At 36.0% G+C, this 14,947-nt stretch overlaps 1 protein-coding gene across 1 annotated transcript in view; it reads right to left on the reverse strand.

Moving 5' to 3' along the window:
• Positions 1 to 9,283, reverse strand: part of TENM3 (teneurin transmembrane protein 3) — a 598,624-nt gene extending 589,341 nt beyond the window's left edge. Inside the window, exon 1 of the mRNA XM_044682283.1 lies at positions 9,049 to 9,283. Coding sequence (XP_044538218.1) covers positions 9,049 to 9,283 — 235 coding nt within the window. The remainder of the gene's footprint in view (positions 1 to 9,048) is intronic.
• Between the last annotated feature and the right edge of the window lie 5,664 nt (positions 9,284 to 14,947).

Raw genomic sequence — 14,947 nt, forward strand, 5'->3', positions numbered from 1 at the left:
TAAGGAAATTTCCATTTGCTCATGATTAGCCTCCCTCAACTTCTATATGTTCTTGGCAGCCAACTCAACAACTTTCATCAATACTGCAAGTGTAGATACTAGCAAACTAGGAATTCATGATGGATGCCCCTAAGGAAATTCAGGCTGAACAAGACTACTACATTTCTGTTATTTAGGGTTTAAACTTCTACCCCATTTCATTTCAGATGTCAGAGAAAACAAAAATACAAAGGAAAAACATGTCTAATCTATAGGACACAAGCTTCTTGCACTATGACCTTTATTTATTAATTCATTTTGTCCAAAGGAGTCATACCACAGAGGAAATTTAGCTGACTTGGCAAAAACCATGGGAATCATCCCAGAGTTTTAATGTGTAAGACAATTCAGATGCACTTTTCACTTGATTAACTTGGCTGTAAATTCCCTTCTTGATGAGGATGAAGTGAAGACTTACTTTTGGATAAAGCAGTGTTCATTTCTCCAAATGATTTGGTCCTTATATTACTTTATTCCACTTTGCTCAAATAAAGATGAAAAGGACCCTTTGTGCTCCTCATAAGTATTGTTAGGCATTCTTCTTTAGGAGTTGGTACTCTAATTTGGAGTGAGTCTTTATGGCAATATCAATCTACTCATGGAAAGCTTGAACACTGTGGAGATCTTGATATGTCAACTAATCTTCCATTTCCTTTGTTATCTGTTAATTCAAATTGCTGCTGCTAATCAACTCATCTAAAACTTTTCCACTGCTGTGAAATGAGTTAAACTCATCTCTTATCTTCTTTTGCTAGGGTAATTTTGATCTAATACCAACAAAATCCTATTCTAGTGCACTGAATACAGTTCTTAGATTTTTGGGGAATGAAGTTGTTCATCTAAATACATTGTTAATGCCATATAACACTTTGTTTCTCTACTACCAATGGTATTGCCACTCTGTTGAAATATAGAACACCGCTGGGAGGGGATTTGAGGACCCCATGAATTTATGAGTAAAATCAACCATGCCATAATGAGGTTTTCCCTTCTTAATACTTTTCTCATGGTCATTTCTTGTATATATTCCCTGAACCAAATCATTATTTCTCATGGCAGGATCTCCCTTTGGCTAACCTCTAGATCTGTTTCTTTTTCACATTTCATGTAACCACTTTGTTTCCTTTTCAAGCAGATTAAACCATTCAAACTGAAACCCATTGAAACCTGTTCAAAGCATTTGAAAGCTATTTAAAGCACTAAAACTATGTTTAAACTAGTAACAAAAACCCAGTCTAACCTGGTCAAAAACATTTTAAAATTTACCCAAACCCTGTTTTAAATAGTTTAATCCACTGAAAACCATTTTTTAAAAAAGCCATTTTAACCAGTCCAAACCAAGTTAGACAGGTTTAAACTAGTTCAGACCAGTTCAAACCAGTTTAATCTGCTTTGGACCAGTTGCAAATTATTTAAACCTTTTTATTCTGATTCAAATTGGCTATAACCAGTTCAATCCAGTTTAAGCCTGTCTAGATCCATTCAAATTCATCTAATCCACTCTAATCTGGTTAAAACTAGTTAAATCTGGTTGAAAAACCAGGTTCCCCAGCAAGTTCAAAGTGTTTTGAAATGTTTTTAAACCATTTCGTTTCACCTTTAAAAAATTTTCCTATTTACATTTTACTCCTCCTCCACCAAAAATGTTAGGTTGAAATTAGCTGCATCCTTTACATTTTTCTTAAAATTTTTTTTGTTTATTCTTCTATATAATTTTATTTGGGAATAAACTTTCATGGATATTGTTGGTTTTCATAACACCTATATTTTCCCAGAGTATTTCTGCATATTCTCTCTTAGAGAGCCATCCCTTTTAAAATATATATATAAAAAGACAGAGAAAATTCAGCAAACTAACCAATATGCTGAAAAAAAATCTGATACTGTATTCTATGTTCCAAACCTTACCTGTGCTAGGAAAAGGGGAGAACTGCGACTAATTGTTGTTAAGGAGCATAAAAGTAGAACACAGAACACATTTTTCAACTTAAAAAGAAAATCACCCGTGACTGGAAGGCCAGAAAGAGCACACTATGGCATTGATACCTTGTTGTTTAACATTTTCTCTGTTTTTTAATAGGTGGTGGGAGCAGGTAGCAGAGAATTTCTGATTTCCTAACTTATTTAATATCTCATGCTTGAAAGCAGTTGTTTAGTAAAGTTATTGGTTCCATTTGTAGGAATACTTGTAATTCCTGTCTCATTTATGATTATCAAATAAGATAATATTTGTAAGGTACTTATTAGAACAAAACCTGGCACATTTGAGGTGCTTAATTAATATCTGCTCCCTCCCACCTTCTTACTTTATCATGTTTCAACAGAGGATGGCAGGGAAAAATTCAGTAGTAATAATGCTCTCTATCTATCCATCTCTTACGTACCTTAATTTTTTAACTTTTACAAAAAACTTTCCGTAGAGTCCTAAAAACTAGACAACACAAATACTAGTTTCCCTATTCTGGATAAGAGAAATTACTATTAAGAAAGGTCAATGATTTGCCCATATTCATACAGTGAGGAAGGGCAGTTCAAATCCAGAGCTCTTTTCTTCATATCATAATGCCCACTAGCTTTTCTAGACCTAGGTGACTTATTTTCACATTCTTGAGGTAGCTAAGCAGCACGGTAGAGTGTTTAACTGGGATTCAGGAAAATATGACTTAGAATTCTGCCCCAGACACTTAGAAGTTAGGAATCCCTGGGCAAATCATTTAATCTCTCTCAGCCTTAGTTTCCTCATCTATAAAATGAGGAGAACAAGAGGATCTACCTTTTTTTGGGTATTGTTAGTTTCAAAAGACTAAAATATATAAGGTGCCTTCATAAACCTTGTGGTGCTATATAAATGCTATTGGTTATATTTACGGCTAAACCAAATTGCTTGTTTTTCTACAAATAAATTAAACTCTTTTCTGTATCTATGACTTTGCTCCCATGATCCCCTGTTCCTAGAATGAATCCTTTCAGCATAACTGTTACAGTCAAAGAGCTTCAGAGAGCATCTAGTACAACATGCTTTTATGACCTTCTTTGGCAAGTAGTCAGCCAAACTTTGCTAGCCCTTAGATGGAGAGAACCCACTACTTTCCATTTCATTTGGGAATGGATGCCCACTTGAGTTTGGAGAGGCTAATTGAAAGGAAGGTGTTCCTTACATAAACCCTAATTGTATATCTCTAAAACTTCCACCACTCCTCTTGGTATGACCTTGCTTGTTGTTCAGTCATTTTCAATCACGTCCAACTCTTTGTGACCCCATTTGGGGTTTTCTTGGCAGAAGCATTGAAGTAGTTTGCCATTTCCTTCCTTGTCCAGCTCATTTTATAGATAAAGAAACTGAGGCAAACAGGGTTAAGTGACTTGCTCAGGGTCACCCAGCTAGTAAGTCCCTAAGACTGGATTTGAACTCAGGAAGAAGCTCCTTCAGGCTTTATAATCCTGACTGCCCTCTTCTGGGCATGGTTCCATAATGCCTTTCCTAAAATGTGCTACCCAGAAATTAGTAGCTGTCTAATTGTTGGAATCCTAAAATTATTGAAGACATCCAACAAAATGACTTCTCATTCTCCTTGGAAATCTCACAGTACTTTTTACTTCTGTTCAATGACCATTTTCTAAGTAATATTTATACTAACTTTTGGACGTGTTCTCCCTGCCTAGATTGTAAACTCTTTAGAAGAAGGGTCTGTATATTTTTTCTCTTTACAATCTCTGCCTTTACATGGTAGACAGATAACAGATATTTGTTGAATTAAGTTAAATCAGATCAAAGACCAAAGTAATTGTTTTAGTTTAGAGATAAGGTTATGTTAATATGTGTACACAAAATTAAAAAAAAAGTTATAAGCTATCACTTTTTTCTAAACACCAAGGATACAAAAATAAATGTGGAGATGATACATAGAAGGACCAGGGCCTTCTGGAATTAGAAATAAAGGTGGACGATAGATATCACTTAATCCAAACTTCTCCTATTACAGATGAGGAAAACAAGGCCAAGAGACTTGCCCAAGGTTCTTCAAGGAGTAAGCAGGAGAGTCAGGAGTTGGGGGTTTTTGTTTTGGGTAATCACAAGAATTGTGTGAAAAAAGGTAGTTGAATGGCCTACTATTCCCAAATTTAAAAAAAAGTAGCATTGATTTAATTACTGTTTCCATTGTAAAAGTTAAAATTGCAAGGAAGTAGACAACAGGGTGGAATCATGGAGGTTGCTCAGTGAACAAACACTGGGTTTGGAGTCTGAAGATCTGAGTTCAAATATGATCTCAGGCACTTACTAGTTATGTGACCCTAGGCAAGTCATTTAACCTCTGTTTGCCTTAATCCACTGGAGAAGGAAATGGCAAACCAGTCTAGTATCTTTGCCAAGAAAATACCACAAAGAATATTGTCCAAAGGATCATCAAGAGTTGGACATAAATGAATGACTGAACAACAGCCACAAAGGGGACAAGACCAAGGGCATAACTAGCTTTTATAATTTTTTTTCAGAATGTTGACTAATGCTGGCATGTGACTTTACTTTTTATTATGTACATGGTGGCTGGCCCATTGAATGATACTTCTTTCAGCCTCAGTAACTCATAACGACTACTTAGTAAGACACGGAGAGGTTGCTCTATAAGTCAATGAAACAATGAAATCACGGATCCCTGAAATACTGCAGTGTATATGGTGACAGTGGCAATAAGCACACGTTGTTCATTGTATAATTAATCTGACAGCTCAGCACAACAGCCAGTTGGGGGAAAATTAGGCTTTTGTCACATCTTGAGAAAATAAGACTAAGGTTTTTCACAAAATTGAAACATGTGGCCTAAAACACATGCTATATTTCTCTTAATGGCTCTCCTATATACTTCCTACCTTAATCATAACATGAGAAAAGGGAAAAAATCTATAATGGAGTGCAAGAAGGCCCACGAAACAACACAGAGCCCAAACGAGGGAGAAATGGGTGTCTGTGAAGGTGTCAGACTAAGTTTTTGAGACTGACTTCCTTGCTTAATAGAGTGTACAGTTATAAGCATTCCCAGACTGCCCCATTAAAAAAGTTTTAATTTGACTAGCTTCAGAGTAAGAAAGGAATTCATTCAGTCCTTGGTCTGTCTTTTTAGATCAACAGCAAAGGTGTTACACGTGCTATTTATTGGTTTTTATGATGTAGTGACACATACCCCAAAAATCTGACTAAAATCCCTTTCACTTGCTTCATAAAGTCAAAGAGCAATTACTGCATTCTGGGTTGTCCACTTTTCCCTTTGGAAGTTGTTAGTTTAGCCTATTTTCTGTAAATTATAATTTTTTTTCAATGAAAGCAATTGACTTTACTAATAATTTTAGAGCAGTGCTAGTTCCTTTTTTCCTCTAATTCCTTTAGCTCAGCTATTTTCCAATTTTTCCTGGGCTGCTCCTCCCTCTAACACCAGCTTCCTTGCCTTGTCCAATTCCCCTTCTCTAAGAACACCCCTCTTCCTTCTACCAAACCTTGGCTCACAAAGAATGGATAATAGTACCACATAATCCCATAAGGGGGGCTTGAGCCCTAGAGTTTCTACAGATGGTATCACTATGTCATCATGAAGAGTCTGGGATGTATTAATACTGCCCAGGAGGTAAACATTTCAATTCTCTATTTTTAACCCCTCTAAGCATCCATTCTCTCTGCCAAAGCTGAATGCTTGCTTGGGGTGGAGTTGGTCCTTCCAAATTTCAACATTTTACTACAACATGTACTCGATGCTGCTTATAACTTCTTTCTCTATAATTGTGAGAGCAGGAATGCAGAAGAAAAACATATGATTCATAAATTGCTCATAAGGTATATGATTTGGGGTTTTGGTTTTAAAAGATTATTCTATTACAAAAATGAATAATATGGAAATAAGTTTGGAGCGATAATACATGTATAGCCCAGTGGATTAGCATGCCAACTTCAGGAGAGGGGAGGTAACAGGGGAGGGAGAGAACACAAATCATGTAATCATGGAAAAATACTTTAAAATTTTAATTAAATAAAAAAATAAAGCAAACAAACAAAAAAGGAACTTCTTTTAATGTTCCTCATGTAATTGCTTCTCAGAGTTTCTCACAGTTATTTTTTGCAATGCGAAAATGAAATAGTATATTGCGTCTGAAATGTATGTATTTCCAAATCCCGACCCTAATTCTTTCCTTTGAGATAATCAGTGAAAAAAGAATGAGCTCTGACCTGATCTGTGACAAATCTAGAACCCAATATACTAGAAGGAGGGAATGTGCTATTTTAAAGGCACTCCTTTATTGCCCAATGCTACTAGATATTTCTCCTCTGCCAAAGTCACCTTTCTCTATTTCTGTCAAATCAAATCTTAAAACACTTTAATTCTTATAACAAACCATACCACTAATAACTCATAAGTCATTATGCAGACAAAGTAGTTCCCATAAGAATGTCAAATGATTCTTTAACAAAAGTAGATTTCAGGGAAACATGAGTAGAAGCAACTAAGGTCTATCAGTGATGAAGAGGCTTGTAGAGATGTTTAAATTTTGGTCAATTCCAGAACCCTTTAATATTTTTAAAATTATTTTAAATTAATGCTTATAATATTAATGTATGTTAACTAAAAGAGGTTAATATCTTACATTTGTTCACTTAAACTTCTGGAAAAATTCATAAATAATCAGTCATTTCTCCATTTTTTCTTTTTTTTGGCTACTTTATATTTGGTTTTAGAAAAAGAAAGAATAACAAGACTAAGAATGTTAAAGGAAATAATAAAAAAAATATGAAGGAAGGGGACCTAGCAGTACCAGATCTTAAACTGTACTATAAAGCAGTGGTCATCAAAACAATATGGTACTGGCAAAGAGACAGAAGGGAGGACCAATGGAATAGACTTGGGTTAAGCAATCTCAGCAAGACAGTCTATGATAAACCCAAAGAACCCAGCTTTTGGGACAAAACCCCACTATTTGACAAAAACTGCTGGGAAAATTGGAAAAAAAAGTATGGGAGAGATTGGGCCTAGATCAACATCTCATACCGTATACCAAGATAAATTCAGAATGTTTGAATGACTTGAATATAAAGAAGGAAACTATAAGTAAATTAGGTGAGCACAGAATAATATACTTGTCAGATCTCTGGGAAAGGAAAGATTTTAAAACTAAGCAAGAGTTAGAAAAATTTACAAAATGTAAAATAAATAATTTTGATTATATTAAACTAAAAAGTTTTTGTACAAACAAAACCATTGCTACCAAAATTAGAAGGAAAGCAACAAATTTGGAAAAAAAATCTTTATAACAAAAAACTCGGACAAAGCTCTAATTACTCAAATATATAAGGAGCTAAATCAATTGTACAAAAAACCAAGCCATTCCCCAGTTGATAAATGGTCAAGGGACATGAATAGGCAGTTTTCAGATAAAGAAATCAAAACTATCAACAAACACATGAAAAAGTGTTCTAAATCTCTTAAAATTAGAGAAATGCAAATCAAAACTATGAATTTCTTATTTGACTAATAAGGGAAAAAATTAACTCTTTGTTCTTTTTGAGTCCTATAGAGTTGGCCATTTAGGTCTGCATAAGCTTGGGATCTCAAGGGCCCATCAAGGTCAGTTAGTTCATGAAGACTATGTACTACATTTTGTAGGTTTATCTAAGTGGAGAGGATGTTCATAATAAGATCATGGATACTTAAAATCTTGTTTAAATTTTGCAGCCAGTATCTTGGAGGATGCATTTTAAAGTCCCAATTTAAAAAAATAAAAAGGTAAAAATTTAGAAAAATGAAAGGAAGGATATTTTATATTGGAGAGAGTAAAATCGTGGAAGTCCTATGTACTAAAAGGAAATAGAGGTGAAAATAAAAATAGCATTAAAAAAAAGTAAAGCAATTTATAAAAGATTGAACCATAATGGCAAATTTTAAAATCTGACTTCTAGGAAGACAAACCAAGACCTTTTGCAAAAACTTCCTTCATGCCACAGTCTGCTTCTACAGAATTCTGGGCATAATGAATATAGTATTGGTCTACTTTATCAATGAATTCATTCTTAGGGTCACTTTCCTGGGAAAAAGATTCATAGAATGGACTTCTTTTTCTCTTCCTCCTGGTGAATCCCTTATTTCCTTCATAGTTTAGCTTGAAAGTCACCTCCTATATGAGGCATTTCTTAACTCCACTCCCAGCTTCTTGTGAATATCTCTTATCATATTAAATTTATTTTTAATACATTCTGCATATTCTCATAGTCACATTTATCCTCTGATATAATGTATATTCTTACATGTAGACACATTTTCTCCTCTGATATAAGGTCTATTCTTATATCTAGTCATATTTTCTTCTCTGATATAATGTACATTAGATATGTCATATTTTCTTCTCTGATATATCCTTCTTGAGGGCAATGATGGCTCCACTTTTTAAAGTGCTTAACTAAAGTTTAATGATGTATCTAATCAACTTTTATCAAATGCTTGTTAATTGATTAAAGAGAACAGAAGGGTTTCTTTACTTACCTTCTTGTTTATTTACAACCTGGGAAACAGGGTTCAGCTATCAACAATTCAATGCATATTTTTATCAGTTATAGAGATGTGACTTGGGAGCACCCAGACTCTGAATACTTCCCACCAATTACTGGCATTTTTTTAAATCCCTAAAACTATTGGGAGAGTTACTTTGTGTAAAATGTCTTTAGAAAGTCCTGAATTCCACACTCTTTGGCCAACTACATAAGCCATTGCCTCTACACTGAAAAAGGTTTCAGAGGGCTACAGAATGCATTTCTGTGAATTCATATCTCAGAGATGGCTTTTTGATTTTTTTTTATCTAAAGTATTATATCTAGTGCTCTCAAACAAAGTCACACCAATGGATAATTTTTCAAGAACTCATAAGAAAATGGAAGATGATTCTTGCTGAGGGTAAAAAGAAGTTTCACAAAAGAAACATATAATTGACCAACATTTGAGCATGCCTTGTTGCTATGTAAGAGAAGCTACCTACCTTGCCTGGTGTACTCGTCGGCTTCTCTGTGAACCAAATCCTTTACCCTGTTCCCATAGAGAAGCCTAGAGGAATCATGATCAAAAGCTTTCAGGGTTTCACTGGAACTGTAAGACTTCTGGGTAGGAACCCTGCACTCTTCATTGTCGGCTGAAGAATTTGTATAACGGCGTTGCTCTTTTTCTCTCCGACTCTTTGTCAAGGAGCAATAAGGTCTGCGTTCTTTTACATCCATACTTCATTCCTTCTGTGGGCTCATCAGTCCCTCTTATTGCAAACTTTTTTCAACATTCAATCTCCACTTGCCTCTGAAAAGAAAAATAAAACCCTTTTAAAAAATCAGTGTTTATATGTAGACAGTGTTTTTAAAAATAATAATTTGTATACCAATACAACTGCAAGTGGCCTAACTGACAATAAAATACTATCATGGGTATAAATAGGCTGCATTGCATTGCCAGAGACTCCATGGGTTTGAGAAACAGGATTAAAAAAAAACCCAACAAACACCAAGAATGTAAAATAGTAGAAGAAAGTTGGTATGGCAGCCAGAAAGGGTTTGAAGCTCAATCACCACTTCTAAAATCTACCAGTTGCAGGATCTCAGGGTTCTAACTCAGTCTCTCAGAGCTCTGGACATTTCTTTCAGACAGAAGTTCTTAACCATTTTTTTTAGTAATCTGGAGTTCTTCAGTAGTCTGAGGAGGCTTTATGGACCCCTTTTCATGATACTTTCAATGCATAAAATGGAATCCGCAAAAGATGAAAAAGAAATTTAGTTATACTGAAATACAATTATCAAAGTTTTGTTTTTTTTTTAAGTTTTTGGTCCACAGTTTAAGGAACCCTGCCTAAAACAATAAATTAGTAAAAAGGAATCAACCTCCATTGGTAAAGGGAGTTAATTCATCCTGGAGTTCCCTATCTCTATCCTTACATACCATATAAGGATATGTATGCTAGAAAAGGATGTGGACAAGTCATAGAGTGAGGAAGAAATACAACAAAGAGACAACCCAAATGGTACAATGGAATTTCCAAAATATTAAAAAGAACCATAAGAAGGCCTCCTGCTCTCTCTAATTTCCATGGTATTACTAGTTTCCTTATGAGGTCAACTGAAACATACTACTGCATACATTAACTTTGCCCTAATCTCCCAGCTATTCATTTTTCTCTCCATAGATTGTCCTGTATCTACTATATATATTATATATAAAATATATATATAGGCATACATCTGCTTCCTCTGATAAAGCATGAGGTCCACAAAGGCAGGACTTATGTCTTCAAATTATTAGCACTGAAGTGCCTGACATTATAATGAGCACTCAATAAATGCTTATGAAGACCACAAAATCATTTAAAATAGCCAACTATGCATTTAAATATTGCAGCTAGGTGCAATGTGGACAAAAACTCATCTTCCTGAGTTCAAATCTGGTCTTGGACACTTCCTAGCTCTGTGATTCTGGGTAAGTCATTTAACCCTTTTTTGCCTCACATTTCTCTGAAAGTGCCCTTCACTGAAGATGAACATGGTAAACCAGTCTAGTATCCTTGCCAAGAAAACCCAGATGGGGTCCCAAAGAGTCAAGACACAACTGAAATTACCGAGCAATTTAAATATTTACAACTCCATATCTTCTTTGCACAGAAAAGGAAGAGGAAAATTAATAACTATTTTGGAGGTTTGTTTTCCTCTAGAGAGCTCAAATCCCCTGAAGTTCTTAATTTTTGTGAGCATTTCAATACAAAAAGATCTGTGTCAGAGAAAAGAAATTTAAAGCTTTTGCTAATGGAAACAGGAGTTGTACATCTAATCTGCTGTATCTGATTTTTATACTTTTGTGAATCCAAAATTGTAGCTTAAGCTCAAATTTCACTAAGGAAGGTGAATCTAATGTCATTCTTGGTAAAGATTTTTGAGGTGTCAGTAATGAGAATACTTCCTCTTTCCCCTTTAGAGATGGGATATGGGGGAGGGGGGCAGCTGCAGCAGACAGGATATCTGGGGAGGGTATGGACATCTGCTTAACTTCAGCAGTAGAGAGATGGTCATCCCCAGGTGTATTCCACAGTCAGCCTACAATGTGACTTAAGCTCTTGATATTTCCTCCAGTCCTGGACTCCTATTCTAGGTCTCATGGCTGCCTCTGCTTCCCCTTTTCTCTTCAACTTTATTACTAAATTCCTCCCTCTTAGAAGGGTTAGAATCTCAGGGGAAAACACTGTCCCTTTTCAATATGACTACATTAGCAAAATGACTGTCTTCTTTCACATGACCTTGACTTCCACAGTTCATTAGATACATTTTTTGTAATTTATTTTTAATATGCTTTAAAGATTTCTTTTGAGTTTCAAATTCTCTCCTTCCCTCCAGCCCCTCCCTATTCCATTGAGAAGGCAAGCTCCATAATAGAGATCATACATATGAAATCATGCTAAACTGATTTCTATATTAGCTATGTTGAGAAAAAAGCAAGAAAAATAAAAAGAAAAATTATAATTAGTTTGGATCACTTTATTGATCAGAGTATCTAAATCTTTCTAAGTAGACATCATTAATTATTGTTAACAGGTATAATAATCTCCTAGTTCTGCTCACTTCACTCTGTATCAATTTCTATAGGTCTCTCTAGGTTTTTCTGAAATCATCTTGCCCCTCATTACTTCTTATTGCCCAATAGTGTTCCATTATGATCATATACCACTACTTGTTCATCCATTCCTCAATTGATGGGCATGCCCCTCACTTTCCAATTCTTTGTCACCACAAAAAGAACTCCAATAAACATTTTTGGACTAACATATGCTTTTTCTTTTTCTCTGATCTCTTTGGCATGCAGAACTAGTAATGGTATTGCTGGGTCAAAGAATATACTTTGACTTCTATACATCTTTGGGTATAGTCCCAAATTATTTTCCAGAATGGTTGGACTAGAGCACAACTCCACCAACTGTGTATTAGTGTCCCTGATTTTCCACATCCATCTCTTCAAGCATTAGTTATTTTCCTTTTCAATTGGCCTTTTCCAATTCTTCATCAATTGTTTATAACCCAAATGAAATAATTCTTAGTTATGGTTTTGATTAGCAATATCTCCATTCACAAATATGCCACCTTTCCCATCCTCATGAAACTTTAACTTTTTGAGTTTCATTTGTTTTTTTCAATAAGAGAATCAGGTAGACAAACTCTTGTTCAGATTATAAGCTTCTCTGCTAAATTAGATATTTGTAAAGTACTTAGCACAATGCCTACCATATAAAAGGTGCTTAATAAATGCTTGCCTTTCTCCTTCCTAATAGAACACTCAAGATTCTGGCCTTACAGTCTAATATTCTGTCTCTACATCTCTATTGGCTCTGCTTATCCTCCTCCATGGAGGCACACTCTTTTGGGAATCTGAATTAAGTTAGGCATCAGTGAAATAATTAGAGTGGGGCCACTGGGACTTACTTCCTGGGGACCAAAATTTATAGGGTGCTGACAGTATTTCTACTCCTTCAGCAATTAGAAACAAATGCGTTTAGGACACAGCAAAAAATCTGCTAGATAAAAGAAGCTACTCTACTCCAAGTGAGCTGCTCCTTAGCCTAGCCACTTCTCTCTCTCTCTGTCTCTCTCTCTCTCTGTCTCTCTGTCTCTCTGTCTCTCTGACTCTCTGTCTCTCTCTCTCTCTCTCTCTCTCTCTCTCTCTCTCTCTCTCTCTCTCTCTCTCTATCTCTCTCTCTCTGTCTCTCTCTCTCTGTCTCTCTCTCTCTGTCTCCTGATTCACTCCCCAGTATGGGTCTTTAAACCAGAGGTCAAAGTCTCTCTCAAGATCTCAACTCTCCCAATTGAATCTATTTTAAAAGTTGATTTAATGGACTTTTCTCCCTTCCTCAAAGAGACTAGGAACCATATATTGTCAGACTTAGCTTATGAGTTCACAAAATTTGTTAATCTGATTTTATTCCCTTTTAAAAACACCTCTCTCACCTCTTCCTCTCTTTCTTCATTACTTCCTTCCCTTCTCCCAAGACTTTATCTCCCTACTTTGCTCAGGCTGGAAAGACAGGGGTTATTACAGGCCAATCTCACTACAGATTTGTTTGGGAACTAATCAGCTTCATTTATGATTGGGATGGATTCCCTTCTCCCTAGACAATCTGGTGGACCTCAGCTCCTAAAGGCTCATAACACTGATGCTGTCTACTTGGTGTGTGGACACTCCATTGGTACAAGTCATTGAAGATCAAAACTTTTTTTTCAAGAGATCTGTCAAACTTTAGCTTCCTTGGCAAATAGGGATGATAGGTTTGCACCACCACACTTTTTTTCCAGTTATTTCTTACAAGAGATTCCTTTGTATAATATGGAGGAAGAGATACATTTGAAAATGAGGTTGACAAAAATATTGCAATAAAATAATTTTCAAAGAGTTTGAGAGGATTTTTAAAATTGCTGGCCAATGCTGCATTTTAACACCAGAAAAGTTCCTTTTAATCTTTCTATTCAAACATGGCAGCACTCAAGGCAAGGCAGTTTGGCATTAGGCCCCAACATGTACCCAATCACTGCACCAGTCCCATAGACTCATCAATTTTCATTTTCCACATTCTTCCTCAATCTAGGCTTGTCCTAGAGGCAACCCCAATGCTCTGTGGTTCTCGGCCCCAAACCATCTACAACCTCATGTGTTAACATAATCTCAAATTCTACATCACACACTGTCTCCACTTCACGCCACTATAGTTTCCAATGCCACAACCACTCCATCCGTACTCCACTGCTAGTGTGTGGCATACTGAAGGTGCCAAGAGAAGTTCCAAGGGACACACACACACATGATAAAGTGGTGCCTCTTCCCCTTACACATCTCTTTCACTGGTATTTTCAGACACAAGGCAAAAAGTACATCTAGAAAAGGTTCAACAGATTACTTAATGTCCAAGTTAGGTGGTATTCACTTTAGGGATGTGTGGAGAGAAGAGAACTAATTTGCTCTTCTCAAGTTGGATCTCCATCCTAGACCCCATTAGGGAAATGAAAGCCTGTTTAGGATTTCAGAATAAGATCTCAAGGACATTTCCTTATTGCCATAAGCCCAGTGAGTTGGGAGGCCTCTTATCTCAAGGAATAAAAGCATTAGGCAATCCTGCTTCCTTACCTCCTCTGGCCTTTAGGAGCCAGAGGAGCCCTTCCTCAGGACATGACTATCCTTCCATAACCTTTCCCCTCCCTCCTGGAAGTTCCTGATGAGCTCATGCTATGTGACTTGTTGTTTTCTAACTAGGTAGACTTTCATACCTAGATTGCAAGTTTGAACCCTGGACCATGGGGGTCTTAGAGACAGGGGGTGGAAGTCTTGCATCAGAAATCTATAAAATGTTTGTATCTGCATTCATGCATTGAGCATTGCCATTAGAGTGGTGTCCCCTTTCTCATGAGGAAGAATAAAGACTGCATCTTCTACGATCCACTCTCTGACTCCAGGTTTGTAATTATAATTTGGGTGGGTGTCATTTTATTTCAGCCCACACAGGGCCGGTTGTAATTTCATATTCATGCAAAGTCCATTCCAGATAACTTCTGCACAGCAATAATTATAACTACCCCCCATCCACCTACTATGAAATTCCCACTGGATTGTTCACTGGTCACTGAAATCACCAGTCAATCAATAAGTATATATTAATATTATTGGGGATGAAGACACTAAACGATAACTCTAATCCAACTATCAATAATATGGAATTAATCAATGATACATGTAAAACTCAGGGGGTTAGGGGGGCTTGGGGGAGAGGGAAAGAACATGAAACATGTAACTATGGGAAAATACGCAAAATAAAAATATTTTAAAAATAAGTATATATTAATAACTATGAGCTAGACACTGTAATAAGGGCT

This window comes from Gracilinanus agilis, chromosome 6 (genome assembly GCF_016433145.1).
Source record: "Gracilinanus agilis isolate LMUSP501 chromosome 6, AgileGrace, whole genome shotgun sequence".
NCBI lineage: Eukaryota > Metazoa > Chordata > Mammalia > Didelphimorphia > Didelphidae > Gracilinanus > Gracilinanus agilis.